This window comes from Anabas testudineus, chromosome 18, assembly GCF_900324465.2.
Source record: "Anabas testudineus chromosome 18, fAnaTes1.2, whole genome shotgun sequence".
Lineage (NCBI taxonomy): Eukaryota > Metazoa > Chordata > Actinopteri > Anabantiformes > Anabantidae > Anabas > Anabas testudineus.
In genome coordinates this window covers 7,859,427-7,885,944 of record NC_046627.1, presented here as the reverse complement: position 1 = coordinate 7,885,944, position 26,518 = coordinate 7,859,427, and the positions used below count along the sequence as shown (strand labels likewise).

Here is a 26,518-nt window from a genome sequence, read left to right as displayed (position 1 = left end):
ACACACAGACAGAAACTCATGTGATAAAACCTTATTTACCTTATAGAGACAGACCCATAGAGAGAGAGTGAATGTATTGAGAGTGTAGTTACTGTTGTTACATTGTGTTACACAGATTATTATTACACAGAGTAATAAAGAGAGAGTCTTTGACATAAATGTACTGTTTTTGTTTACATTTTATCAAATTGTCGATGTTAAAAGGAGACAAATTAACTATCATCAGATTTTGTTTGCAGTGTATTCCTGAATGTGCAGACAACTCTAACAGAATTATCTTATGTATATAACAATATAACAATGAAAACCTAAAAACAACAAGATTCTTCAGCAAGTTCTACAATCGTAGTTGTAAAGTGTTTATTTTTAATGACGTTGAAGCTGATTTTATTCTTGATGGCTGTATTTCTAGTTAGTTACACTGAATATAAAACATTTGTATTGTGTCTGTGTGGTCAAATATGACTGATTCAAGCAGCCGTCTACCTTACTTAGACAGCTGTAGCTACTGTTTTCAAATGTAATTATTAAATCTTAAAAAGATCAACAAAAACAAACTTATAACAATTTCTGTAAAAGCTGTGATCAACTCAGTCTGGGTTTTAACACCAATTACAATACAGATACTGAACAGCTGGTTTCGTCAGTGTCTGTAAAACAGACGGACTGCTCCTTTAACATCGCGTCCCAGTGACACGGCGCCAAAGATCGTCTCTGTAGGAAGATTATCTATTCCAGCAGATTCATGATACTACAAATTGTAACTTCTTCAATAGGTAAAAACCCTATTCATGACGTTTTAAGTGTAAATTATGGTCTATCGCAATTGTTAAATGTTGTGGTCTGAAGTCGTTAGTTAACTCTAAATTACCATTTATGAAATAGATTTTGAGACGGAGTTAGATATATTTATTCAGATTCATGACACATTGACTCAGTGTGTGATTAATAATTAAAACCTTTCAGGAATTAAATAAAACATGTGATGTATTTAGAAAAAAATAAATGTTTTCTTTACTTTGTTCTGATATGAGTTTGGGATGTTTCCTCATATAATTCATGCGTGTTGTCATTGTCAAATAACTATATAAAGTAAAAATAAGTTAAAAAAAAAAAGTTAACATTAAGACAAATGTCAAATACTTATATTCTACTAATGGGAGTGTAGTATTATCAATGTATTTAGGATACTTTAAATATATTTACTTCAGTTTTACTTTTTCAGCATGATTATGAGGGACTTTAACTAGTTACTATGGTCTTTTAATAAGTGGTGGTTGTAATAAAAGTATTAAAATGATTTAGGTTCAACTATTACGGTAAAATATTCTGTTATGTAAAAAAAATCCTTCTTTGTAGTAATTACCAGGAAAGTACTAGTAACACTCAGCAGGATGTAACACGGTTAAAATTAGGACATTTCCCTCTGTAAGTAAGTAAAAAGTGGAACCAACACTACAAACTACTAAAGGACAATAACGTGAAATCAGAATGAAGTAAAGTATGTAGTAAATGTACTGAGGTACTTCTTTAAAAGTACTTTAAAGAAGCTTCTGGTTAAACTAGAAGAACTTCACAGTTCCCGCTGCCTCAAAAAAGCCCAAACCATTCTCAGGGATACTACACACCCTGGACACTCTCTCTTTGAACTGCTGCCATCAGGGAGAAGGTTCAGGTCCATCAAAACTAGGACTGACAGATTTAAGAAAAGCTTTTATCCAGTAGCAATAACTACATTAAACACCATAAAGAACGGACCATAGTGACAGTATGCTCACTTGTGGGAGTGAGAGCTGGTCTGGAGCACAATGTGATGTGACCTCTTTGATTACTTGAAGGGTTGTTTGTGTCTTATTTTGTCTTTTGACTGTCTCTGATTATTTATTCTGTTTTTTGTTTGTTTTTTTTATTCCTTTCATTCTATATATATATGGCACAGACTGGTTGGCACCTTAATCTCGTTGTACGATGTTGCAATGACAATAAAGTTTATCTTTATCTTTTATCTTTATCTTTAAACCATTGGTCTTGCAAATATGAGTCAGAGTGAGACCTCTGTCTGTCTGACCTCCGGAGGAGGGACCGGGGCTGGGACTCGGGCAGGGCGGGGCGGAGCGGCCCGGGCCCCGGGGCTGACGGCTGACTGGCTGGCTCTCTTCCCGGATCTCGACTCCTCCGTCGCGGGGACGCGCCCGCAGCTCACACGCACACACCCGCGGCGCGGCCAGGCCACCGGCCAGCCTCTGTCCCCCCTGTCCGGTCTCCGTCTCCTCTATTTAAAAGTCCACTGTCCGGTAAAACCTCCCGGTTCGCCGGTAAACTCCCCCCACGAACACCGGCCCGGACCAACCAGCGGATTGTTACCGAGTTTCAGCGACTAGTTCGGGGCCGGACCTGCCGTGATTCACCGCCCAGGAGCCGCGGGCCTCGACTTTCTCCGACTTGGTTCCGCTCGTTTCTTCTTCCGCCGGTTCACCGGACGCGGACTTGGGTCCCGGGACGAGTCGGGACCCTCCGCCGCCGTTAAACCGGACGAGTTGAACTTTTGTACCAACGTGACGCTGACCGACCCAGCAGCGCCCCCTCGACCCAACTCTCCGCCTGGGTGTCCGGCACCGACAGGCCCGGACCAGACCCCGACCCCGGACCACGGCTGGACCCCCGGCTGCTCCCTCCGCCCGGTTCCCGGTTGTTAGTTGTTTGTTTGTTTGTTGTTTTGTTTCGTGAACCGAGAAATGGGGACTGTGTGAACGGATCAGCGCGTGGCTTCCACGAGACTGACGGTTTCCTCCGGTCCGGTAGAGGTGAGTCCCCCCCGGTCCGGGTCCTCCCGGTCCGGGTCCTCCCGGTCCGGGCCTGTGTAGTAATAACGTAATAGACAGTAATAGTAAGTAACTAAGAACAGTGACTAAAGTACTGTACCTAAGTACATTGAAGTACTTGCTACGAGTATTTTTTACTTCAGACTGTGTTCTTGAGACACATGTGGACACATCTGTACTTCAACAGATCAGTACTATTTCAAATACTTTCAGTATCAGTATCTCACCCTCCTAGTGGAGTACTTTACTTACAGTAAGTTTGTACTTTACAGTAAATTTAGAGTGTGTACTTTGTACTTCAGCTTGAGTAAATAATTAGAGGTACTTCTGCTTGTTATTTAGTACTTTTTAAAGTGTTGATTGGTGTAGTTAGTTTAAAAAATAAATAATAACACATGAAGAGATCATATAAATTAATAATTACCATTAATTAGTAGTTTTCTTCTAATTATAATAGTAGTATACTCATAGTATAGTAATATTTAATATATTGTTAGACACTAGGGAATAATCTCTGTTGACATTTACTTATACTGTTTATTTTATTGTTTTATTAGTATGCCCAATGTTGGCAGTATAGCTCAGTGGTGAACATAGTACTTCATTCTTTTACTTAATCTAAGTAGTTACCAATACCACAATAAGTAAAAAAAAACACTACATTTAAAATGTATGGAAAACATGTCAGAGTACTGCAGAATGACACATTAATAGTATTTAATGTTACATTTAAGGAACTTCAACATGCTGGTAAATAATAACTACAGTAGTTACCTCTGAAATATAGTTAGGAAAAGTATGAAGTATAGTTTATAAAGTATAAATAAGTTAGTACTGTAATTAAGTACTAACTTACATTAAGTACTGTAAAATGGAAAACTGAAGTAAAAATCTACACAAATACAGTACTTTTCACTGCAATTATATAAATATACTAAATACAAACTAAAATAAAGATTTGAGCCCTGTGAAGGTGTCGCTCTGGGTACCTGTGACGACATTTGTCATCAAATGTGAAAGATACTGCTCTGATTTGCTAAAATACTGTTTGAACCTCATATTTTATTCCACAAACAATCAAAATATTATAAAACAAAGAAAATCAATTAATTGCTGCAGCTTCACAGACGATTAATTCAAACATGAATCAAACAACCAGCAGGTTGTAAGTAAGCAAGTAGCTACATCCCGAGCAGCTACAACAGTGAATAGCTGCTTGTACTTCATAAATAACACTGACATGGCCATTATCCCACTTCAGTACTTTTACCTTTAATAAAAGTAGAAATATGGCAATATACGCTCAACGTGTGCAACGTGACCTTTTCCACAGTCTTGTTTCTTCAAATCAACAGTTTAAAACCTCAAAATATGCAGTTTGCAATAACATAAAACAGAGGAAAACAGAAAATCACCACGTTGAAGAGGTGGAAGAAGAAAAACGCTTATTTCTTTGGTGGTAAAATGAACAAACTGTCATCTCTCTGTCATTAGCATCACTTCAAACACATCATACAAACCAGTCATGTTTTCATGATGTGTTTGAAGATATGTTTCATGTACCAACACCACCACCTGTGGATTTTTAAAGGTGCAGTAACAAAAACAGGGAGTGTTCGTATTCGTGTTCTTTAATTCACTGTTATTATGTCGACTTCTACTTAACATCTAAATACACGATGCGGACGTGGAGTATGTGGACATGTCATTCCAAAAACCAATCTTCATTGTTTACAAACTAACTAATTATGACTGTGCTGCAGCTTTAATATTTCTGTTTTCTGGAACTGTAGGGACGAACCAGACGTACTGGGGTGTCCACATGCTTCTGACGATCAGAGCAACATTTAGAGGCAACATTGCTGTCAACAGAGGAGCAGAGATCCACGTTCAGTGCACACTGTTCGTGTTGCTAACGTTAGCCTGAGTGGCTAAAGCAGTTCTCAGCAGGCATCTCAGCTATCTGCATGTGTGTTGTGTATTTATAGCTGCATGTTGTTTGGATTCTGCTCTGATGTTATTAGGCAACAGCACAAAGTTGATAACACGAGTCGTCTGCTTCATAATGAGAGGCCTCGTTGTTTCCTTCACCTCCTCCAGGTGAGGAATGTTAAACGTCCCGTGCAGCACAAAGTGTCTGAGACGCTCCACTTGTTAGCATCTCAGTGGAAACACGAGTTAGCATCCAGGTTTAGCACTTAGCTCAGACCTTCCTCCACGTTAAGCGACTAAACTCACCTGAACTTTGTCTTTACATGACAATAAAAGCTGTTTTTTCCTGCTCGTCTCAGCTGACAAACATTGAGTGGTGAGGCGTGACACAGGCAGCTGACTGATAAAATCCTTGTTACATCACCATCTGATAAAATCAATACAAACACAGATGCAATGTGTTTGACTTATGTCGTCTCATTTATGTCAACAAGTCGAGGTTAAAGAGCAGAAATGAAGAACAGTTCAACAACAGGACAAATCAAAGTGATCAGAAACTGAACGTCACCTTCATGAAGGAGGATTTAAAGCAGGACGGTGTTGGTTTTTAACTGTGCAGCTGTTTTTAGTGACATGGGCAGAGAGCATCACTGTAGTGGGATATTAAGTTCACGAGGTGGCAAAGTAGAAGTGCTTTGTTGGTTGCTTGCACGGCTGAGTGAAGCAGACGGTGCAGCAGTTTTAACAAATGTTACCCTTGAACTCAGCAGGACGTCCATGGATTTGTTTTAAAGTTAAGAAAGAACAGTGGATGTAACGTCACAACTGGACTTCATCCAGCTGTGCCTCTTAGCAGCCTACACACACGAACAGGGTTTGTGATGCTCGAATAAATGGATTCATCGTATTATACCACTCCTCTTTTTAATGATTCTCTATGGAGAAAATGCTTTTTGGGCCAGTGAGGGGCATTTTGGAGCAGAAACCACCCTAGTCATGTCCTCAGAACCCGGGAAGCATTTCAGCACTTCCTGTATCCCTGTCCTGAAGTCACTGGGTTTCTGGTTAGATGCCTGAAATGAGCTCTGTTAACACAGTTTTTCCAAATACTAGTTTCCAGGGCGACTTTCAAAAAGCTGTCAGTGTCGCTGTCATACTTGATTAGTGATTGGTCCTTAAACTACACACATTTAGCTTTGATACTAGAAAAAGTTGAGTCCTTAAATGTTGAGTTGTTAATAAAAGTTTAAACTAAGACATTTAACTAAACAGCCGATGTCTTCGTTCCAAAAGAGCCAATGAAAAAGATTTCACAAAGGACTCAAGGGGACTTGAATGGGATGCTAATTTGTCTAGATAACAGTATTTCCCAGGGCATGTGAAGGCAGCACGTGGTCATTGTCATGTGCACAAGACGTAGAGTCGAAATCAAACAGTGTCAGAGAGTAAAATGTTCTTCAAACTGGGCGTCGGGTCGAGCTGATGGCTAAGTTTAGCTCAGTGTGTGTGTGTGTGTGTGTGTGTGTGTGTGTGTGTGTGTGTGTGTGGTATGAAGACCGTTCATTATCACATTCCTTTAAAGAGGCCTACACATGGGAACCAAGTTTGTCTGCGTCAGACCTTCTTCACATGGCTGTAATCACATCATCACGGTGATCTAACGTGTTCACCTCTGATCAATAATCAATCACCAGCAGCCGGAGTATCTGTAGATACCACATTAAGATTAATTTAACCATTTTCTTAGGGTTGTAGTTTACATCTGTCTTCATCTGTCGGTGTTACTTCCTTTAATAAAGTGGCAGACGAAGGTGGAGATGAACAAACACGCTGGTGCTGCAGGAGTCGGAGCACATGCAGCTGATGGAGGAGGTTACATTAGAGATTAGATTAAATCTGAACACACAGGCAGGAGACAAAGTCAGATTTGAGCTAATCTAGTTGCTATTGTGGCAAGTTTAGCTTTTCTCCGGGGTGATTTTCTCATATTCTGTTGATAAAAGCTGATTCAGTGAAGGAGTTTTTAAAGACTTGATGATGTAAAAATGCCTCTGAACTCCAACTGTGCTGCTCGCATGAGCTGTATTCATTAAACGTGGGCTCTGTTTCCACACGGTGTGACGACTGTTGTGTAATTTCTGGCTCTTTCTGCTGCAGCTCGTTGGCTAACGGACGGTTTCAGCTGCGAACCTTCATCCACAGCAACTTTTCCCCTTTGAAGCTCTGCAAACTTTTGTGTTTCTGTCTTGTCCTGTGTGTTTAAACAGCTGGTTAGTTTGTCTAACAGACAGCAGATTTACAACTAGCTGGGCCTGTTTCACCACACGCTGAGTGTGTGTGTGTGTGTGTGATGGGATGCCTGTGATGTGATGTCAGCGTTTCTGCCCGTGCTCTGTGGTATGCAGGCTGCTCGCTCACCTAGACACACACACAATAAGATTACAGCACAATCCTGTATCTGTGTCCTCCATCTTGTCTGTGTGTGTGTGTGTGTGTTTGCTGTGTTGCTGACTTGAAGCTGTGTTGACAAAGCAAACACACACACACAAACACACACACTGTGTGTGTTTGTGCTGTAGGAACATTTAAAACATGTTTTCAATCAGCTGAATCTGGAACCAGTATCAAATCCGAATCCCTCTGAGTTCTTTATCAAATTGAATTCAGTTTAGTTTTTTATCATTTTCATATTTATTAACCAAAAGTCAAAGGTTGAGTTTAGGTCAGTGACCAAAGAGTTTATTTTAATGACTAAATCAATCAGTCAATCAATGAGAATGAGCTGAAATATTGATTATTGAGTGATACGTTAAAAAACAGCTGGAACAAACTGATCTTTACACCCAATTGTTCACAGACGGCTTAATTCAAATAATGGAACAAATAAATAAAAATAAAGGATTCAGTGAGTTGAATCGGCCGAATCACTGTGTAGGAACAGAAAAATGACTTTTCGGGCGGACTCTCCATTAGCAGTCCTCGGTCTTCTTCTGCTTTTACTTTTTAAATAACTAATAAAGATTTCCGGGCCCCTACAGCTACAGAAAGTTAAATCCTAGTTCTACTTACTGACCCAGACGAAGTTGACGTTGCCTTTAAATTACATAGACACAGTAACACAAAAACAACACAGTATCGTGATACTGAAGCTTACTGATATTTTCTTACACCACTAATCCGCCTCCAAACGAGCTCCACTAGTTTCTGCTGTTGATCATTTGCTCAGACGTTGAGAGCTCGTGTCATGTCGCTGTTCACTTTTTAATCAGACCTCTGTGTGTGTTACTGTAATGTGCTGTTAGCTGGTTTTACTTTAACACGATTAGTTCCAGTGGCTGAACTAACAAACCCAAGAAGAGACTGAGAAACCAGGCAAAGCTACTCTAGAGGCCAGTTCCTGTTTTGTTGTTCCAGGTTAATCCCTGATATTTATGAACTCATCAGATCGACTAGTTTTGGCGCCAGGTTGGATGCTTTGATTTCCACTGCACCCACACACACAAGAGTAAAGGAGGATACTGAAGGAATGTGATTATTGTTACTTACTATGTGGCTGGAGAGTGTGACACAAGCAACCAAAGTCAGGAGAGTTCACTTCAGAGTTCAGACGACTGTGGTTAATGCTTCTATGTGATCAGTGTGTAGTGTTTTTACACACATCATGTTTTGGTATCGCCTCAGTTTAGCTTGAACCTCGACAGAGGTGATACCAAAAAAGCACCAAGTGCTCCCCTCCACATTTTCCAGAATGAGCGGGGTCGAGTTGATCTGATACCACGTGGTGGAAAAGCACTGTTAATCGACTTAGTGTGGAGGACCTGCAGGTTCCTCTCAGGGTTTGTGGCTCCAAAACATGAATCAACATGTGGCACCAACAGAGCTCAAATGGCTGCAAGTGATTTGATGCTTGTTGTTTATTGTCACATGTGAATGATGCACTGGGCCTTGTCGACACCACTGTTATATCTCTGTTATGGCACCACGTTCTCTGCAGAGAACAGCGCCATAGCATGAGGAGGTCGTCCACAGACCTCTTGTTTAACCACATTTTATATTATATAACCACTAAGTTGGAAATGAAATCAAAAGCACAAGAGATCAGAGTTACATTAGCAGCAGGAATGACGATGAGCAACATCAGATGGAACAAACAGTTGAGGGAATGAATTCAACTCAGTTTAGATCGGTAAGGCTCGTTTTCAGTCTTGTGACGATCGTGGAACATCAGAATAACATTTATGTAACATGATGGTTGTTATCGCTGTGACTCTTCTGGGGCTCGGCAATGACTTCAGTGACAAAAATGTTTTCACAGCTCAAAGGAAAACTGGACAAAGTGTAATGATACGCTCACAACGTACTGCAGGCATGGGGCAATTGGAATAGTGACGTCAAAGAAAACTAACGCCTGCATAAGGACCCATCTCCTATCTGCAGTCAGAGTGCAGATGGGATTTTCAATTTAACCAGTACAACCTGGCTTAGTTCGACTGATCCACTACGTCTAGCCGCATCTGAAGGAAGATGTGTTAAAAGCTTATGATTAGGATTAATTGGAAATGTATTAACTGAACACACTCCATTATACTGTACGTGCCCTGATGGTTTATTACACCAAAATAATAATTATTAATAAAATAAAAAATAACAATCCACCAACACCAACTAACAGGATTAAAGTGTGATCCAAGTTGTAATAAAGTGGATTTAATTTAAAAAAGTGATTAAGGTGAGCGAGTCCGTCCTACTGGAAGACTGAGGAACACCTGCGAGTCATAGGAGTGTCTGCGGCCAGTGCGGCCACTACTTCATTTGTTTGTTTTTGCATTAGCATCCTGGGCGTCGTCTGTGCTGCTGAAAGAAACAAATCTCAGAGAGGCTGCAGAGGAAGTGTGAGAGGACTGCAGCTGGGCAGATACTGAAACGTTAGCTGAAAAACTACAGAAACTAATAATAAAAAGAAAACTGATGGCTTAGACTGTAGTTTGGACAAAATCAGATATTTACCTCGTAGTCTTAAATACAGTGAGGGATGTTATAAATCATCTGCACGATTATTTGTCTTGACTCTACGTCAAGTCTAAGTGTGTCTATGTTAATAATGGAGTTTGACTCACTGATGTGCTTTTAATAGATTGGGGACAATAGAGAAGCTCTGTGGCTCAGGGGAATAAGATAGCAGACTTGAACAGCATGTGTAACACTGACACCGTCTCTATTGGGGCGTTTCCACTGTGGGAACTTTCCCAGAGCACCAGAAACCTTTTGAGGAACTCAGGAACTGAACCAGAGGAACTGGGGGGCACTGTTCACTTCAAGTGCACAAAGAACACCGTGCTCTGGGGATCTAGGTGGTTCTTTCCAGAGTTCAGGAACTGTAGGGGCGGAGGCTACACGGACGGATAACTGCACAGAACTCATCAATAACACGGTCACAGCCCTCACTTCTTTGTGTCTTTGTCTTCTGTGGACACTCGTTGACGTGACGCATTCTCTAGCATCTTACCCTAAACCTAAACATCGGCGCTTCATACCTAACCCAGCCCTAACCCTTAGAGAACCCTTTGGAAGTATACGGGACAAAATGTTCTCACCGTGATGGCACAGGACAAAAATGTGTCCACACAACGACATAAAGACGTGTACACACACTCAGTAACGTTATCTGACAAGGTGTTTTCCCATGAGTTTAACTGTGTGGGTTTAAAGGCCTGAGGTGTGGGCGTCCAACAAAGGCCAACAAAGACAAAGAGAGAGAAAGAGAGAGAGAGAAAGAGAGAGAGGGGGGACATGATAAATGAAAGAAAAAAGAGAGAGAACGGGCATTAGATAAAGGAACTGAGAGATGGAGACACACCGAGGCAGAAAAAGTATAAAAGGAGACAGCTGTGCAGCTTCCATAGCGACAAGGAAACACATAACAGAGGACAGGAATGTAAAGAGAGAGAGAGAGAGGGTAAAAAAATGTGGAAACATGAAAGAAGGAGGAAGGGAGAGAAGGAAAGAAGAGGAGGAGGGGTTAGGGAACGGTAATGATAGGAAAAAAGAGCCTGAATGTGCAAGATAAGTTAGAGGAGAGGACAAAAAAGTGGAAAGACATGATGATTATAAAGGAGGGGGAGTAAGAAAAAGGGGAAAGAAAAGGTAAGAGAGGAGGAGAGCAGGAAGAAAAGGAGGAAAAAGAGGAAAGGAGGTCGTAAAATGAGGAAAAAAAGAGGAGGAGAAAAGTGGTTTGAGGAGTTGAGAAAGGAAAAAGAGAGAGAGAGAGAGTGGATTGTGTGTTTCAGAGTTCTGCTCTTTGTACGTAGGTAATCCAGATTATAAGGTTGGTTCTCTGCCACATGTCTGAAAATGTAAAAGTTACTGACAGAGAACTGGCTCAAAACGTGGTATTGTGAAACAACTTGGTTGATTTATTTATCATTTTATGTTAAAATACGCAGATTATTTGTCACCTGTTGGCATCATATCACCATTTTGAATAATTTTCTACTGTGAAGAGTTATATAAAAAAAAAATATATATGTAGGTAGAATAAAATTTAACACTTAAAGAAGAACTGTTGACATTAAGGTGAGGTTTTGTCACTTGAACACCACCTTTTATTAAAAGATGAGCTACAAACTGTTCTCAGGGTAAAGCTGCTCTTTGTGACTTGTGACTCACAGTTTATGATTCATAGTCTGCGATAAAGGTTTAGGAAAAACTGTGGTGCTGAATCTAGAGCAACATAAAAGCAGTGAAAGACAGAAAGACACTTAAAATGAGACCTTTGTTCATGATTGTGTTTCACTGCTGCATTCTGGTAGAGTTCCCAACACACTGACCTCATGTACCTGCAGTCACGTCATCTTCTTAATGTGAGAGCCCAGTGTTACTGAAGATCAACACAACAAGGGGATAAGATGAACCCGGATTAATGTAGCCTGGATTAGATAAACATCACAGTTTGATGACACACAAGTGAAATGTTCTCATTGTTCCGTCCCCAGGTGGAGTGGGTGAAGCTGAATGATGGCGGGTGCGTCAGTCAAAGTGGCGGTGCGGGTCCGCCCGTTCAATTCCCGAGAGATCGGACGCAATGCCAAGTGTGTGATCCAGATGCAGGGAAACAGCACCTGTAAGACACTGTGACACACACACACACATGACTGATCAGTAGTGGTCTCAGAGGCTGAGAAGCTGTCTTTAAAAGTCCTGAGAGGTGGTTTAGAGACATGTCCTCCTCTGAGACCACTACTGGAGATCCTTCTTTTGACATGACGTTTGCTGAGTGAGGTTTTCATTCTTCACATCACATTCTGTCTGTGTTTAGACATTTTCGTGTCTTCTAGTGAACAAAACTTCACGTTTGCACAGATTCAGAGCTGCGACTTGTCATTTTAATGTGAACTTAAGTTAATAAAACTCACAGGGACAAAGGAGTTAACGTTATCAATGTCACTAAATGGCTTAAATGTAATGTCTGACGTAGAAAAGGTGCAGAATGTTAAATATAACCTATTTATTACTTGTTGTGTCTCAAATAGCAGCATTTGTACTACATTTAATATCCTGCGTTTTCCCAGTCCCAGTCTTCCTGTGTTGGAGGTTTGCATAATTTAAAAACAGGCCTCAGCAATCCCAGAATGCCTCTGCCTGTCACGTGACCTCTGAACCTGCTATTTAAACACCCACAGTAACACACACATGAACATGCTTATTAATAGACTTTGCTGCAGCAGGATTGTTTTAGCAGCCGTCTGAACACGCTCTCTGTCCACGCAGATATTTATACATTGAACTTGTTAATGACGGACGTAGTCAGAGTCAGATGTTCAGTGAGCGTTGGGGTGGACGTGTGCAGATTTCACCTTCATGTGTGTCTGTCTACATGCTGCTGGCCGTGGGCTGCATCACAAAAACTAGACGAACAAGGTCGAGGCTTTGCTTGTTTTTGATTATTGTCTGTCCCCTTCCAGGTATCTCAAACCCCAAACAGCCCAAAGATGGAGCCAAGAACTTTACCTTCGACTACTCGTACTGGTCTCACACAACGGTGATCACACACACTCTCTGACATACACTTTGAAAAATGATTCGTAGTTGCACAGACAGTATAATAACCAGAAGTGTGTGTGTGTGTGTGTGTGTGTGTGTTTCTGCAGACTGATGACCCCAGCTTTGCGTCTCAGAGGCAGGTATATAAGGACATTGGAGAAGAGATGCTGCTGCACGCCTTCGAAGGTAAAATAACCATATGTGTCAGCACTGAGCTACACAACATCATAACAAAGATGAAAATAAAGATGTCAGCGTGATGCTAATATGATTTTACAATGAATGCTAATGCTAAATATCTCAATGATGTTGCAACAGGGGTTAATACTAATAACAATTATGTTACAGATTATATTGTGGGTGCAAAAAAACACTAATATTATTGGTGTCAGCACTCAGGATGGTTATGAATATGCTCATGCTACGTATGCTAATGACGCCTGTTTGAGACTTAATTTGGGAAAACATGTAATCTGCTCTCAACACAGATGGGTCTCGGTAGTATCTTTTAAAATTATGTGTTGCTGATGTGAAACCTTGATAAATAGTTAAAGGTCCGGTTGTTCAGCTGTTTTGTCAAATTGAAAACAGGATAAACAGTAACTGATATTATTGTTGTTTTCCAGGATATAATGTGTGTATTTTTGCATACGGCCAAACTGGTGCAGGAAAGAGCTACACCATGATGGGAAAACAGGAGCCTGGACAGGAAGGGATCATACCACAGGTACAGAAACTGTTAAATGGAGAGAGACACTTAAAAAAGTGACTTAGTTATTTAACATCATTTGTTTATCATCTGCTGATGAACTGTGTAAAAATGTATTTTTTCCAATGGGACTTTTGAATGTAAAACAAAAAAAAATCTACCAATTGTTCTGTAATGACAACAAGCTGATAAAACTAAGTTAAGGAACCGTGGGCTGCATTTTTTACTGTTTAGTAAGTCCGACCCAACTTACATTACTGTTCTTTTCCAGAAAAATAACTTGGATTTGACCCACAGAAGCACATTTTGAGAAATCTGAAGCTTATTTTTAATGAGTTATGGAGAAGAGCTCCTCCCGAAGGTAGCAGCATAAAAAAAGTGGAAACATTTTAATGATATGTAATCTGCAGAGGAGATTCCTGAGCCTTTTCCTTCTTCATGTTTTAACCCTCAACAGAAGAATGTAGGAGGAACACTCTGATGTGTAGTGTTGTTTTTTAGAGGCCACAACAGTATGATGGTGTTTTTCTACTGTGTGACACAGCCTCATATTAACTCTACTCCTTTTTTTATAAAGATGAGTAGAGTTGAGTCAAGTTGAATCAACACCAGGCAGCAAGGGAAACACTATATTATGTGTAATTATGAACTGAATCTTTGTTATTTTAATGATTGAATCTGATCAGTGATCCCGTGTCTCTGTTTTCAGCTGTGTGAGGAGTTATTTCAGAGAACAGGAGAAAACACAGATCCCGACCTCACCTACTCTGTGGAGGTAACCTCGCTCTAATCTGTTCTGTCAAACTGATCTGTTCAGTAAGTGCCGAGCGACTGAACGCTGTCTCCTCCGTCTCCAGGTGTCCTACATGGAGATCTACTGTGAGCGAGTTCGAGATCTGTTGAACCCAAAGTCCCAGGGCACTCTGCGGGTTCGAGAGCATCCAATCCTGGGGCCGTATGTAGAGGACCTTTCCAAACTGGCTGTGACTGGATTCACAGACATCCGCGACCTGATGGACGCCGGCAACAAAGCCCGGTCAGTCCTCCTCCTGTGGATAGTTTCCATCAGCACAGATCCAAGTATTTCTACTAATCAAATTGGAATCAGAACTAAACAAGGCTGGAGTTTGTGAAGGAAGTGTGTTTGTTGGTGCTGAACATGTGCTGAGCTCATGACTTCATCGTTATCTGGTTAATATACAGTTATTTTATTGATGAATGCACTAGTTGGTCTAAGTAGTATTTCCAGAAATATAAAATGCCCATCAGAAGTTCAAAGTGACCTCTTCAACACCTTGTTCTGTCAAATGAAAAATGTAAAACCTATTAGATTAAATATTAAAGTAAAGAAAGGTGAAGAAAAGTAAAATAAAGAAATAGTGACTTTTAAAAAACAGAAATCAGTTGATTAAACACACTAAAAATAAAGTGCAGAAATATAATTCCCTCACGTAACTGATTCATCGTTTGACATTTTTATCTATCAAATAGTTTCATGCTAGGTGATTAAAACATCCCTGGAAATGTAAATAATCACTTATATACAAGCTTTGAATCCCAAACTTGTCCTTAACGTAAACAGAATTATTCACCTATTGTGTCTGTGATCGATTATTTACGCCCAGTTATTAATTACAGGACGGTTGCTGCCACGAACATGAATGAGACGTCGTCCAGGTCACACGCTGTCTTCACCATCGTCTTCACTCAAAAACGACGGGACCAGATGACGAGTCTGGACACGGAGAAGGTCGGTGTCCTCTAAGTGGTTGTGAGAACTCTGTGTTGTACATGTGAGGATCCAGTACCTTCAAATTAAAGTGCCACCTCACGCTGGTTCTGCTAACTTTCTCCTCAGGTCAGTAAGATCAGTCTGGTCGACCTGGCTGGAAGCGAGCGAGCTGACTCATCTGGGGCAAAGGGCACCAGGCTGAAGGTCAGAGTTGGCTCGACTAAAATCTCAACAGTGTCTATGAACATACTCACGTTCAATGTGCCTTTATTTGATACCTACTGTGTGTTTGTTGTACAGGAAGGAGCAAACATCAACAAGTCCCTGACCACATTAGGAAAAGTGATATCAGCTCTGGCCGAGATGGTAAATCAGCACACAGTCGATGTTTGAAAGTTTCTAACACAGAAAAGTGAAGCTGCTGGTTCTTGTTTTATGATGAATGACGACTTTTCCTCTTCTGCCCCCAACAGCAGAGCAGCAAGAAGAGGAAGAGTGATTTTATCCCCTACAGAGACTCTGTTCTCACGTGGTTACTGAAGGAAAACCTGGGTAACTACAGCTACTATAAGGGACACTATAACCACTGGAACAAGTGTTGGTGATAACATTAAACTTTTAATGTGCTTTATTCCAGGGGGGAACTCTCGGACGGCCATGATTGCTGCTCTAAGTCCTGCTGACATCAACTATGAAGAAACACTGAGCACTCTGAGGTCAGATACTGACGTGTCCTATGTTTTAACATGTAACCTCCTGACAGCTCCATTGTAAGGCTGAGATAAATCCACTTTAATCTAATCTAACTCTGTCCCAAATGGTTCCAGATACGCTGACCGGGCCAAACAGATCCGTTGTAACGCTGTGATCAATGAAGATCCAAACGCCAAACTGATCAGGGAGTTGAAGGACGAAGTAGAGAGACTGAGGAACCTGCTGTTCTCCCAGGGCCTGCAGGAACTGCTGTGCAATACCAGTACGTGTAAATATACAATTTATACAGTACAATAATGGTATCCTGGAATAAAATAAATGTTGGATAGTACAACAAGTACAAGTAAACGCATATACTGTTAACTTAGATAACTGTGATATCTACAAATTATAAATACATTAAACTGGTAAACAACTAATTGATTAGACTGGTATACACATTACTCTGTATTGATTGTACTTGTATATGCACAAATAAATATAGAGATTATACTAATATACGGACACATACACACACACACACAATATACTGTGTAGTACACACTGGTACATAAACATAATATATGTATCATACTGTGCACGCTGTGTACAATAGACTGGGGCACATACTGTACATAATAGTATGCATATGTAGCAATAATAGTATACACACAGTACTAAAAAGTAAAGTACTAAAGTACTAGATACACTATACTGGTGTTTACTCATACATTCTACATAGTAGTATACTCATACAGTAATGACACACAAATTACATTATTATACACATAGCAAATCTGTTATACTGGAAAACAGAATAAAACAAGTTGTTAAATACGTTTTATGCAGTATATTGTACTTTTTATTCTTGTACTAGTATTTACACATTATATACTAATACACACATGTAATACTCATCATGTATAAACTGATTAACTGTATTTCAAGTGGGGTGTGTTTTATTTGAGTTTGGTATGTATGTTATGTCTATGTGCGGCATGTTTAGAGGCGGGTATTTAAAGACAACGGCAACTGTGTGTGTGTGTGTGTGTGTGTGTGTGTGTGTGTGTGTGTGATATTTACAAGCTGTTCTTCACATAACCAGCATATCAGAGATTCCTTCTTGTTAAAACATGAAACCCAACTCTGTTCTGCTTTCTCTCCGTCTCTTAAAGTCAACAACAACGGCCCCAGCGGCGTCGCAGGTGTTGTCCCCTCGCCACTGCAGCTGGCACTCACAGCCAATGGGGTTGCAACTAAGAATGGCTCCGCCCCTCCAGGTAACTGTGTGTTTTGTTGACTTTATCCTAGTTCCTACCTGATAAACAATCTGCTGTCAGCAGCTACAAGTGTTTTTTTTTAAACAAAATGTGTTTGTTTGTCTGCAGGTGAGCAGGTTGAACCGGCGACGGCAGGTGACGCACCTGCTGATCCTGAAAACCTGACTGTGGATGGAGAGGAGGGAGAAGAGGCAGTTGCCACGGAGACCATCAGTAAAGAGGAAGCAGCGGAGAGACTGTTGGTAAGGCAGAGAGAGATAGTGCTGTTAGGCTGAAGATTGGAAATCATAGAACAGATGTGGCTCCTTACAACTGCAGAACTTGCTTAAGAATTTATATTTTTTAAAGTTTTCTTTGGTTCCAAACTAATCCCGTGATGTTTATCTGTACGTCCTCGATTACACTGCAAACAGAAGCAGATAATAAACAATTCAGCTACTTTTAATAGGGACAGTTACTACAAACTTTCTAAATTGCTGGTGAGTGTGTTGGAGATGACTTAATTTTATCTAATGGAGGCTTACACTGACTTTGAAACCTGGACCAACTCTGACGTTTTGTATCCGTGTGTTGTAGGAAACTGAGAAAATCATCGCTGAACTAAACGAGACGTGGGAGGAGAAACTGAGAAAGACTGAATCAATTCGCCTGGAAAGGTAACATCATAAACCTCGCTTTGTTTTTCATGTACCTCTAGTTAATGTTTAGCTTTAGTCTTAACTAAGCAAACAAAACTGAAACTATAGGACATGAAATGAGTCAGCGATATGTAGACTGACTCTGACAATTACTGCGGCTTGATGAAAAGAGCTACAGACCCCTTTTTATAGGGCAGTAAATTGTTTCTGCTGAGCTGGTTTATTAATATACGAGGTGCGCAGTTCGGCTAATGGCCGTAATAATGTGAGTTTCCTCCTTTAGTTTTATTCTGCAGACATTGAATTAATGCAATGTCGAGGCAGACATGAAAGATAACAATAATCACGCCTCTATTCACTCTTTCTCTGTGTCTTATCGCTCAGAGAGGCTCTGCTGGCTGAGATGGGAGTGTCCATCAAAGAAGACGGAGGAACGCTGGGCGTGTTTTCTCCTAAAGGAGTGAGTTTCTATCTGCTCAAATGTCGTTCTCTTCATAAACTGCACTCTGTGTCAGTATGAGCTTCAATAGGAGCTATGTGTAACACCTGTTATGGTTATTTTCATATGTTCTTTGTCAAATGTTATAGAAAACTTTTTAATTTAAATGACAGATGTGTCATTTCATGTTTTTCTTCTGCTCCAGTAAAAACAGAACTGTGAATTTACTTTTTGGTTTAATTTCATCTGCACTGAGCAGCTGGAAGGCTGAGTCAGGATGAAAGAACGTCTTTTGTACGACCTGTAGTGAAGTAGAGTTTAATTATGAGGCGCTCATCGCATGTCTCTTCGTGTTGCAGACGCCTCACCTGGTCAACCTGAACGAAGACCCTCTGATGTCAGAGTGTCTTCTCTACTACATCAAAGAGGGATTCACCAGGTCAGACCCTGTTTTATGTTTAACGTAGAGCTGCAACGATCAGATATTCTCATAATTAGTTAAGTCAAGGTCGGTCTAAACCACACCTCTATTCTTGTTTTATTGATTGGGCTCCAGGTTTGCACCTGGCTCCAGTTGGTGTTTGATATGTTTGTTGATATTTGTGACTTTGGTGAAGATCTGATCATGTTTCATCACCAGTTTAATAAAAGCCCGGTTGTATACAAATAATATGTAACATAGAAAATGGTTTGTATGTGTAAATAAACTCTGAATGTGTCTCTCTCTTGTCTGTCTCAGGGTGGGACAGCAGGATGTGGACATTAAACTGTCCGGTCAGTTCATCAAAGAGATTCACTGTGTGTTCGTCAGTGAGACCAACGAGCAGGGAGAAGGTGAGACACCTGTCTGTTTGTGTGTGCTCATATAATGAGTCAGTGTCGATAAACAAGTTAAACGTGTGGGGGGGTGTTCCTGTTCTAAAACATCAATCAGCATAAACACATCGAAGACAGAGAACAGACGTAAAAAATGAAAAACTCCCTGAAGGTGGCATGCTGCTTAATTGTTTTTTTTTTAATTGATTTAAAATTTAGCATTGCAGTGCTGCCCACTGTCCTGCTGTTGGTTTCCTGTCAGTGAGTGTGTTTATGGTGCCCCCATGTGGTCACATCTGCAGCTTCAGAGCATAAATCTTTAACTGTCTTTAGTTAAAACCTGAACCTAGAAACTGAAGATGCTTTTATTAGAGTCATTTTATTAATTAATTCAGTACATTTCTACTCCTCCAGGTTAACATTCATCAGATTGTATAAATAAATATATTTTGATTATGCTGGAGAGTTCTTGGTACTAACTCTCTTGTAGAATCTGTGTACTTTTACACATCAGCCTGGACCGCGTGCTGACAAACTAGTGTTTGACTGTAACAAAGTGAATAAATCCAGTGAACTGTGGTGTGAGGTTTATAATATATATATTTGAGTTATAAGATCAGGTGTGAGTGACTCTTTGTTTTTCTCTCTCTGTAAAAGCTGCCAGGAAATCTGTCAGGTATCGTTGAACAGTCACTGTTAGTAGCTGCCCTGGCCTGTGTTTCCTGTGCCTCCTCTTCCTCCTCCCATTTCCCTCCCCTGTGTGTGTCTGACTTTACCGAGCGTACAGATATTTGTGTGTTTTTACTTTAACTCTTTTTCTTCTTCTGTAGTTGTGGTGACTCTGGAGCCGCTGGTCGGAGCGGAAACGTACGTTAACGGGAAACAGATCAGCGAAGCGGTCATCCTCAAACAAGGTACCAGGGAGACTCAAACACATTTATTCTGCATTGTTCCAGATGTAAATAAATTATTTTGTCCTCTGGAGTCCAAACTCCTGAGTTTGATCTTCTAAGTTTTGAGAAAACTATTAATTCCTCTATTTTCTAACAGCAGACTAAAACATAAAAAGGTGTATTTAGAAAATTCCCTGTCTCCCTCTCTTCCTAGGGAACCGCATCGTGATGGGAAAGAACCACGTGTTTCGATTCAACCATCCGGAACAGGCAAGGCTGGAGAGGGAGCGCAGCGTCACGGCTGAGCAGCAGGCGGAGCCGGAGGACTGGAACTACGCTCAGAGAGAGCTGCTGGAGAAACAAGGCATCGACATCAAACTGGAGATGGAGAAGAGGTAGAAAACCAGACCAGTAAAAAACTCCAACCGAGAGTTCTAGTTTCTGTCCTACATCATCAAGTTATGTAATTCCAACACAATTCACATGGTGTTGTAGGGCAAACTCTTTAAACCTGAAAGTCCACTGATACATTTAACTTAAAGCCTATGCGCTCCTCTTCATGACAGACTGCAGGACATGGAGACTCAGTACCGTAAAGAGAAGGAAGAGGCTGATTTGCTGCTGGAGCAACACAGACTGGTTGGTTTCTGTCAGTTTGTATTGATGTCACTTTACGTTTTGGCCGACAGTAGAACTCCAGTGTTAATCCTGTGTGTGTGTGTGTGTGTGTGTGTGTGTGTGTGTGTGTGTGTGTGTGTGTGTGTGTGTGTGTTCAGTACGCAGACAGCGACAGCGGTGACGACTCAGACAAACGTTCCTGTGAGGAGAGCTGGAGGCTGATCTCCTCGCTCAGAGAGAAACTACCAGCCAACAAGGTTTGTATAAGACCGTCTGTTTTGTCTAGATCAGAGCTTTAAGTTGGTTTGTCATCGGCCACATGTGCATGACAAACAGCTGCAGACGGAGAAGCCAGCAGAGAGCAAGAGGGGTTCATTTGAGAGTCTTAAACTGATTTCTGTCAGTGAGACCAGAGTAACTGTAACTGAAGGTCGATACCAGTTTGCAGTGAAACCATGAATGTACAGACAACTATCACTGGATTCATTTAGTCCTGATGAAAACCTAAAAACCTGATGATTCACAGGCAAAACGCAAACAGCAAAGAGGCTCTTCAGGAGCCACAGAAATCTGTTTGCTGTGGACAAAACTGATTTCTGACTTTGCTGCTCTGTCAATTTTTCTGTTCATGCAACTTGCTGCTTCTGGTCTGTGTGTGTCCAGGTGCAGTCCATAGTGAAGCGCTGTGGTCTGCCCAGCAGTGGGAAGAGGAGGGAGCCTCTCAGGGTCTATCAGATCCCTCAGAGGAGGAGGATCAGCAAAGACCCCAAACGTGTCACCATGGAAGACCTCCGCATGCAGGCCGTCAAAGAGATCTGCTACGAGGTCTCGCACACACACACCACATCTGTACATGGACCCAGCAGCATCTGCACAGAACTTGTTTTTAAATGTTCCTCTCTGTGTGGCGCCCCCTACAGGTGGCTCTGGGAGATTTCCGTCACTCCCGACAGGAGATCGAAGCGCTGTCCATCGTCAAGATGAAGGAACTCTGCCGCATGTACGCCAAAAAGGACTCCAACGAGAGGGAGAGCTGGAGGGCCGTGGCCCAGGACGTGTGCGACACCGTGGGCATTGGAGAGGAGAAGAGCCCCCCCACAGAGGAGGGAGGAGTTGGCGGAGGAGGAGGAGGGGGAGAGACGGGAGAGGGAGGACAGAAGGAAAAGGTGTATGACCTGAAGGCTCACATCGATAAACTGACTGATATCCTGGAGGTGAGTGATGTTACTAAGCAGCACATTTTAATTTAATCCGTTTGATTTAGCTAAACCTGTTCTCCTCCCAGGTGAGTCGGGAATGACACTAAACATCCTTTTTCCTGTTCTCTTCTGTCGTCTTGATCTCACTTTGATTAAACAAATGTCTCTGACTCCCTCAGGAGGTGAAGCTGCAGAACAACATGAAGGACGAGGAGATCAAAGCTCTGAGAGACAGAATGATCAAGATGGAGAGCATCATACCTGTTCAGGTGCGCTGACTCCTCCTGCTCTGTCAGCTCATCCTCGGTCTGTTTGATCGCCGTGTGACCACTCTCTGTTTTCCACTTGTTTCCAGGACGATGATGTGAACGGCGAAGAAGGCGAGTCTCCTCAGCAAGACTGGAGCGGGGCCAGCGACAGCCCCAACGTGCCAGAGGGCCGAGTTCAGCGGCTGATGGACGAGGACCCGGTGTTTAGGAGAGGACGCCTGCGCTGGCTGAAACAGGAGCAGCAGCGAATCCTGAACCTGCAGCAGCAGAACATCACCAAGAAACTACGAGGACAGAACCAAAACCCAGGTCCGCGGTTTACTGCTAAGTGAAGTTTCAGAACTATGTAGGAGACTTAACCTGGATGTGGTGTCGAGTGTGGTTTCAGGACCTGAAATTGATGTGTAGACTTTCTCGATCCAGTTTCCTTACTTCATGTGTCTCCCCCCTCCTGCAGGTCAGAACTCTCCCACTGTCCCTGTTCATCTTCCGGGGACCGGCCGCTTCATCCCTCCCCAGGAGTGCAAGCTCAAGTTTCCCTTCAAGAGTAACCCTGCTCACCGGTTGTCATGGGGACCAGCCAGTGCCGCCCTGCAGGCTCTTGGTTTTGCAGATGGAGGAGAAGAGGAGGGCGAGGCGAGGGAGGAGGGGGGAGGCGTGGAGGGTAAAGGTTCTCCTTCACCTCCTCCTCAGAGTCAGTCTCCTGCACTCTTGCCCCTCCCTTTCCCGCCTCCGCCACCCCGAATGCGCACCCCCAGCCCTCATCGTGCCTGGCAACATCGCAACCAAGGCAACCAGGGTAACCAAGGTAACCAAGTTGGCTTTCACTACCATCACCAGGGCAACAACCAAGACCACCAGCGCCGTTACCGCCGCAACTCTCTGGACAGCTCCACCCGAGGCAACGGTAACTACGACAACGACCAACATCATGGAGGTGGAGGCGGTGGTCACCAGGGGCGACCGAGGCAGAGGAGGGGGGTATCGCCAGGGGGGGGACAGAGGAGGAGGAAGAGGTGGAGGAGGTGGAGGAGGAGGGAGAGACAGAGACAGAGACAGAGACAGAGACAGAGATGGTTTTTATTATAATCAACGGCAGCACCATCAGTTCCATCACCATCCCTACTTCAACCCCCACAGTGCACCATTCCAGCCAGGACCCCACCCCAACTACCACAGCCTGCCGCGCTCTGGCATCCTGCCCCCACCTGCTGACATGCTGCTTGGGGCGGGGCCACCACTGGCAGGGTGGGGCTTCAACACCCCACCCAGGATGAGACGGCAGTTCAGTGCACCAGACCTCAAAAACAACAACAATAACAACAACAACAAGGCGGCGCCCATCTGACCTCTGACCTGACAGCAGTCTTCTCTGATTGGCTGTGGGGGTGGTCCTGATGCTGTAGAGAATAGGCTGTGAGAATGTGTGTGCGTGTGCGTGTGTGTGTGCGTGCATGTGTGTGTGCACGCGCGTGTGTTTGTGTCAGCACTTTTACTACACTGACTCAGCCGGTCACACAACAGCTAATGTCACACACATCCTGTATCCTCAATCCTGCTGTGTTTTGTGTGTGTGGCTTCCTCCTAGCCTATACGTTAGCACGGGTTAGGTGTTTTTAGGACAATGATTATTTTATTTTCTGTCAGGCTGCCAAACAGGATCAAAGTTTTCAATGTGATGATTTAGTTTTATTGATTTTATTGATTGATATTCTGATCTTGATCAGCTTTTTATAACAAGGTGCCTTAAAGTGTTAGCACTTGTTAGCACAAGCCTCCGGTTGAAGCTGTTTTGTTTTATTAGTTGAAGTTTGTTCTTCCTGGGCAGGATGGGTGTTTGTACTTAAATAGACTGGAGTTGTAGCCGCTGTTAGCCCAGGAGGCTAACTAGCCTCGTTCAGCCTGAGTGGTCTCTGTTAGCTTGTGCTAGTAGTCAGGAGTCAGTTAGCCTGAGCAGGGAGCAATGGATGACTAGTTAGCTTTTCAGGCTAAGGTGATGTGGTGAAGTGCTAGCAAAGGCCAAGTCCAGCACAGATGAAAGTATTATCTTAGCTTAGCCTAACCAAGAAAGCATTCATGTTATATGGGAATTACAGTTTACACTGCTTCAACCTTAAATCACCATGGTCGCAGTTTCAGACTCCAAGATTTAAAGACACCAAGACTATCTACAGTACTTTAACTTGGTATCTTGGTCTTGAGGGTGTATTTACTGTCTGGAAAAAAGCGACCTTATGTCATTCTAAAAGAAAACGTGAATGATTTTAACTGGACAAACAACCTTTAAATACATTTGATGAATTGTTGATTGAATTGAGTTAACTGAATCTTATTCATGAAGCAAGTCATATTTATGACCTGAGCGCTGTTGGAGTTCTCTCTAAGCTTGAAGCTTGTTTTTACTGCGTCTCCCATGTGACTTGAACGCTGCGTCGCTGAGTGCTACAAACCAAAGATTTGCTGTGGCGCCTCCTGCAGGAGAGCAGAGAGCTGACAGACAAACACTGCTGTAGAGAGAGAGATGGAGGCCGGACATGTTAGTGCTGAAAGACAAAGAGTGTGACGAGGTCGTAATGTCGAGACAGACTCGCGTGTTAAACCGTTTTAAAGTGTTGTGTGTATATTTGAAGTGTATCCTGACTTTTTTGTTTTGTTTTTATGAAGATGAGTCTATTTTAAAAAACAGGCTGTGACATGCAAAAAATGCTCATGGTGAGTTCACGGTCTCTTGCAATTATGGGAAATATAGTAAGTGACACCTGACACGCGATGCCTCATGAGATATAGAAATACTGACTTATTGAACAGAAATGGGAGATGTAGTGAATACGATGGATTATAGTTAATGTAGGGCTGTGAAAGCAAGGAACTGTGGGAAATGTAGTATGAGACAGATGAGGAATAAGAGAAGGCAGAGAAGATGGAAGAATGAGATACTTGAAGGACTTTGAGATATGAGTTGTAGTAAGGGATACTACAATGTGCTCTGTGTGATATTTACTCGTGGAAGGATCTGACACTACGTTGTGTGATTATCGACATCAGTTGTGACGAGAGGAGACGAGGAATAAACTGCTCTGACCTTCACAAGTTGTCAGGAAGTTGGAAATTGTGGCTTTTTTCTATTTGAGTAATTCATGTTGCATTTATTGTCACTTTAAAGACTGTTTTTCAACATAGTTACTGATGGTGGCAAATATTTTTCTAATGTTGTCAAGTTGAGGCTGCCATATGTTCCCACAACTTATCGCTGCCCAGAATAGTTGCTTATTGGTGCGTTCACTGCACCTCTGAAGTATAGAAACTATCAGCCACAAATTTCCCACCTTGTACGTCAAACTGAACGCAGCGTCGAAGTGTTTAATCTGCCCTGAATGACGACATGTTTACTGTTAGTAGGAGCTGGGAGTTAGCAGTACTGCCTAAACCCGCCCCCGTATAGAGCAAGGTATGGTGGGAGATGGCGAGTCTTTGTCCTCCGTTACTTTCAGACCTTTACAAAGACAGGTTCAAACTGACTAATGGGAGCGCTCCCTGCGGCCACGCAGCCAGTCAGGGAGAGAGTTACCACAGTGATGATGACAAAAAAAAAACAAAAAACACGAGAAGTGATTGTGATTGGCCTGAGAAAACATGACATCAGCAGAATTTTCTATCTGCCTTGTTTTGCTCTGTTGTCTCTGGAGTCGACCAATCAGGGGACAATCCTGATAACCTGCCGCCACCGCCGGGCTTGATGGGAAAATGTTTCCTTTTTGTTTATGCTTTTTACCTTTTCCATTTCCAGCTGCGATTGGCTGTTTTTGTCCTTTTTCCTTTTTTTCTCATTCTAAATATTTTAACTCTGCTTCATGGTGTCATCATCATTAATATGATTATTATAAAGTTATGATTAATATTGGGTTTTTTTGGCTGCTGCTACAAGGAGCTTCTTCGCCCTCGTGCAACCACCTGAGAGTGTGTTTGTGTGTTGGATGTCAGTGTGTGTCTTTCTGGGTTCATTTAGAATCATTATCTTAAGTTTGTTTTACTTCCTTAAGCAGATTTTACCATTTTTCTTTTAATCGTTTGTTTAGTTTTTGCTATTTTGGAGATTTTTGAGGTGGAGGAGGGGCCTGGAAAGGGGGCGGTGCCATGGCAAATTCCAGGACACTCTAGAACTCCCCTCACTGAGTGGCCCCGCCCATTCCACTGCAGCTTTGCTCCAATCACAGCCTCGGAATCTGTGACATCACAGAGCGATGTCACTTCACGACTCTGTAACACAGGCGTGGACGCAACGACATCAAGGTCTAGCCCTCCTCCTATTGGCTGAGAGCCCCTCTGAAGTTTTTCCTTCTGTGTCTGTTGTTGTTTTTGTTGTATCAGGAACCAATCTCAGGCTCTACCTGCAGACAACATGTTGGCAATAAACTGTCAGTAAGAATGAAAAACTAAA

General features: G+C 42.3%; 1 protein-coding gene across 1 annotated transcript; it reads left to right on the top strand.

Moving 5' to 3' along the window:
* The first annotated feature begins 2,144 nt into the window (after positions 1 to 2,144).
* Positions 2,145 to 26,518, top strand: LOC113168218 (kinesin-like protein KIF1C). Its single transcript, XM_026369211.1, is given in 29 exon segments — positions 2,145 to 2,804; positions 11,747 to 11,874; positions 12,716 to 12,792; positions 12,902 to 12,980; positions 13,421 to 13,521; positions 14,213 to 14,278; positions 14,361 to 14,539; positions 15,142 to 15,253; positions 15,362 to 15,439; positions 15,536 to 15,601; positions 15,709 to 15,787; positions 15,873 to 15,951; positions 16,063 to 16,211; positions 17,104 to 17,208; positions 17,317 to 17,450; positions 17,785 to 17,864; positions 18,231 to 18,306; positions 18,645 to 18,724; positions 19,025 to 19,119; positions 19,932 to 20,015; positions 20,209 to 20,389; positions 20,561 to 20,633; positions 20,771 to 20,869; positions 21,276 to 21,437; positions 21,533 to 21,826; positions 21,991 to 22,080; positions 22,167 to 22,389; positions 22,538 to 23,070; positions 23,072 to 26,518. Coding segments are annotated over 28 exon segments (3,840 nt in total). The 5' UTR covers positions 2,145 to 2,804; positions 11,747 to 11,765; the 3' UTR covers positions 23,429 to 26,518.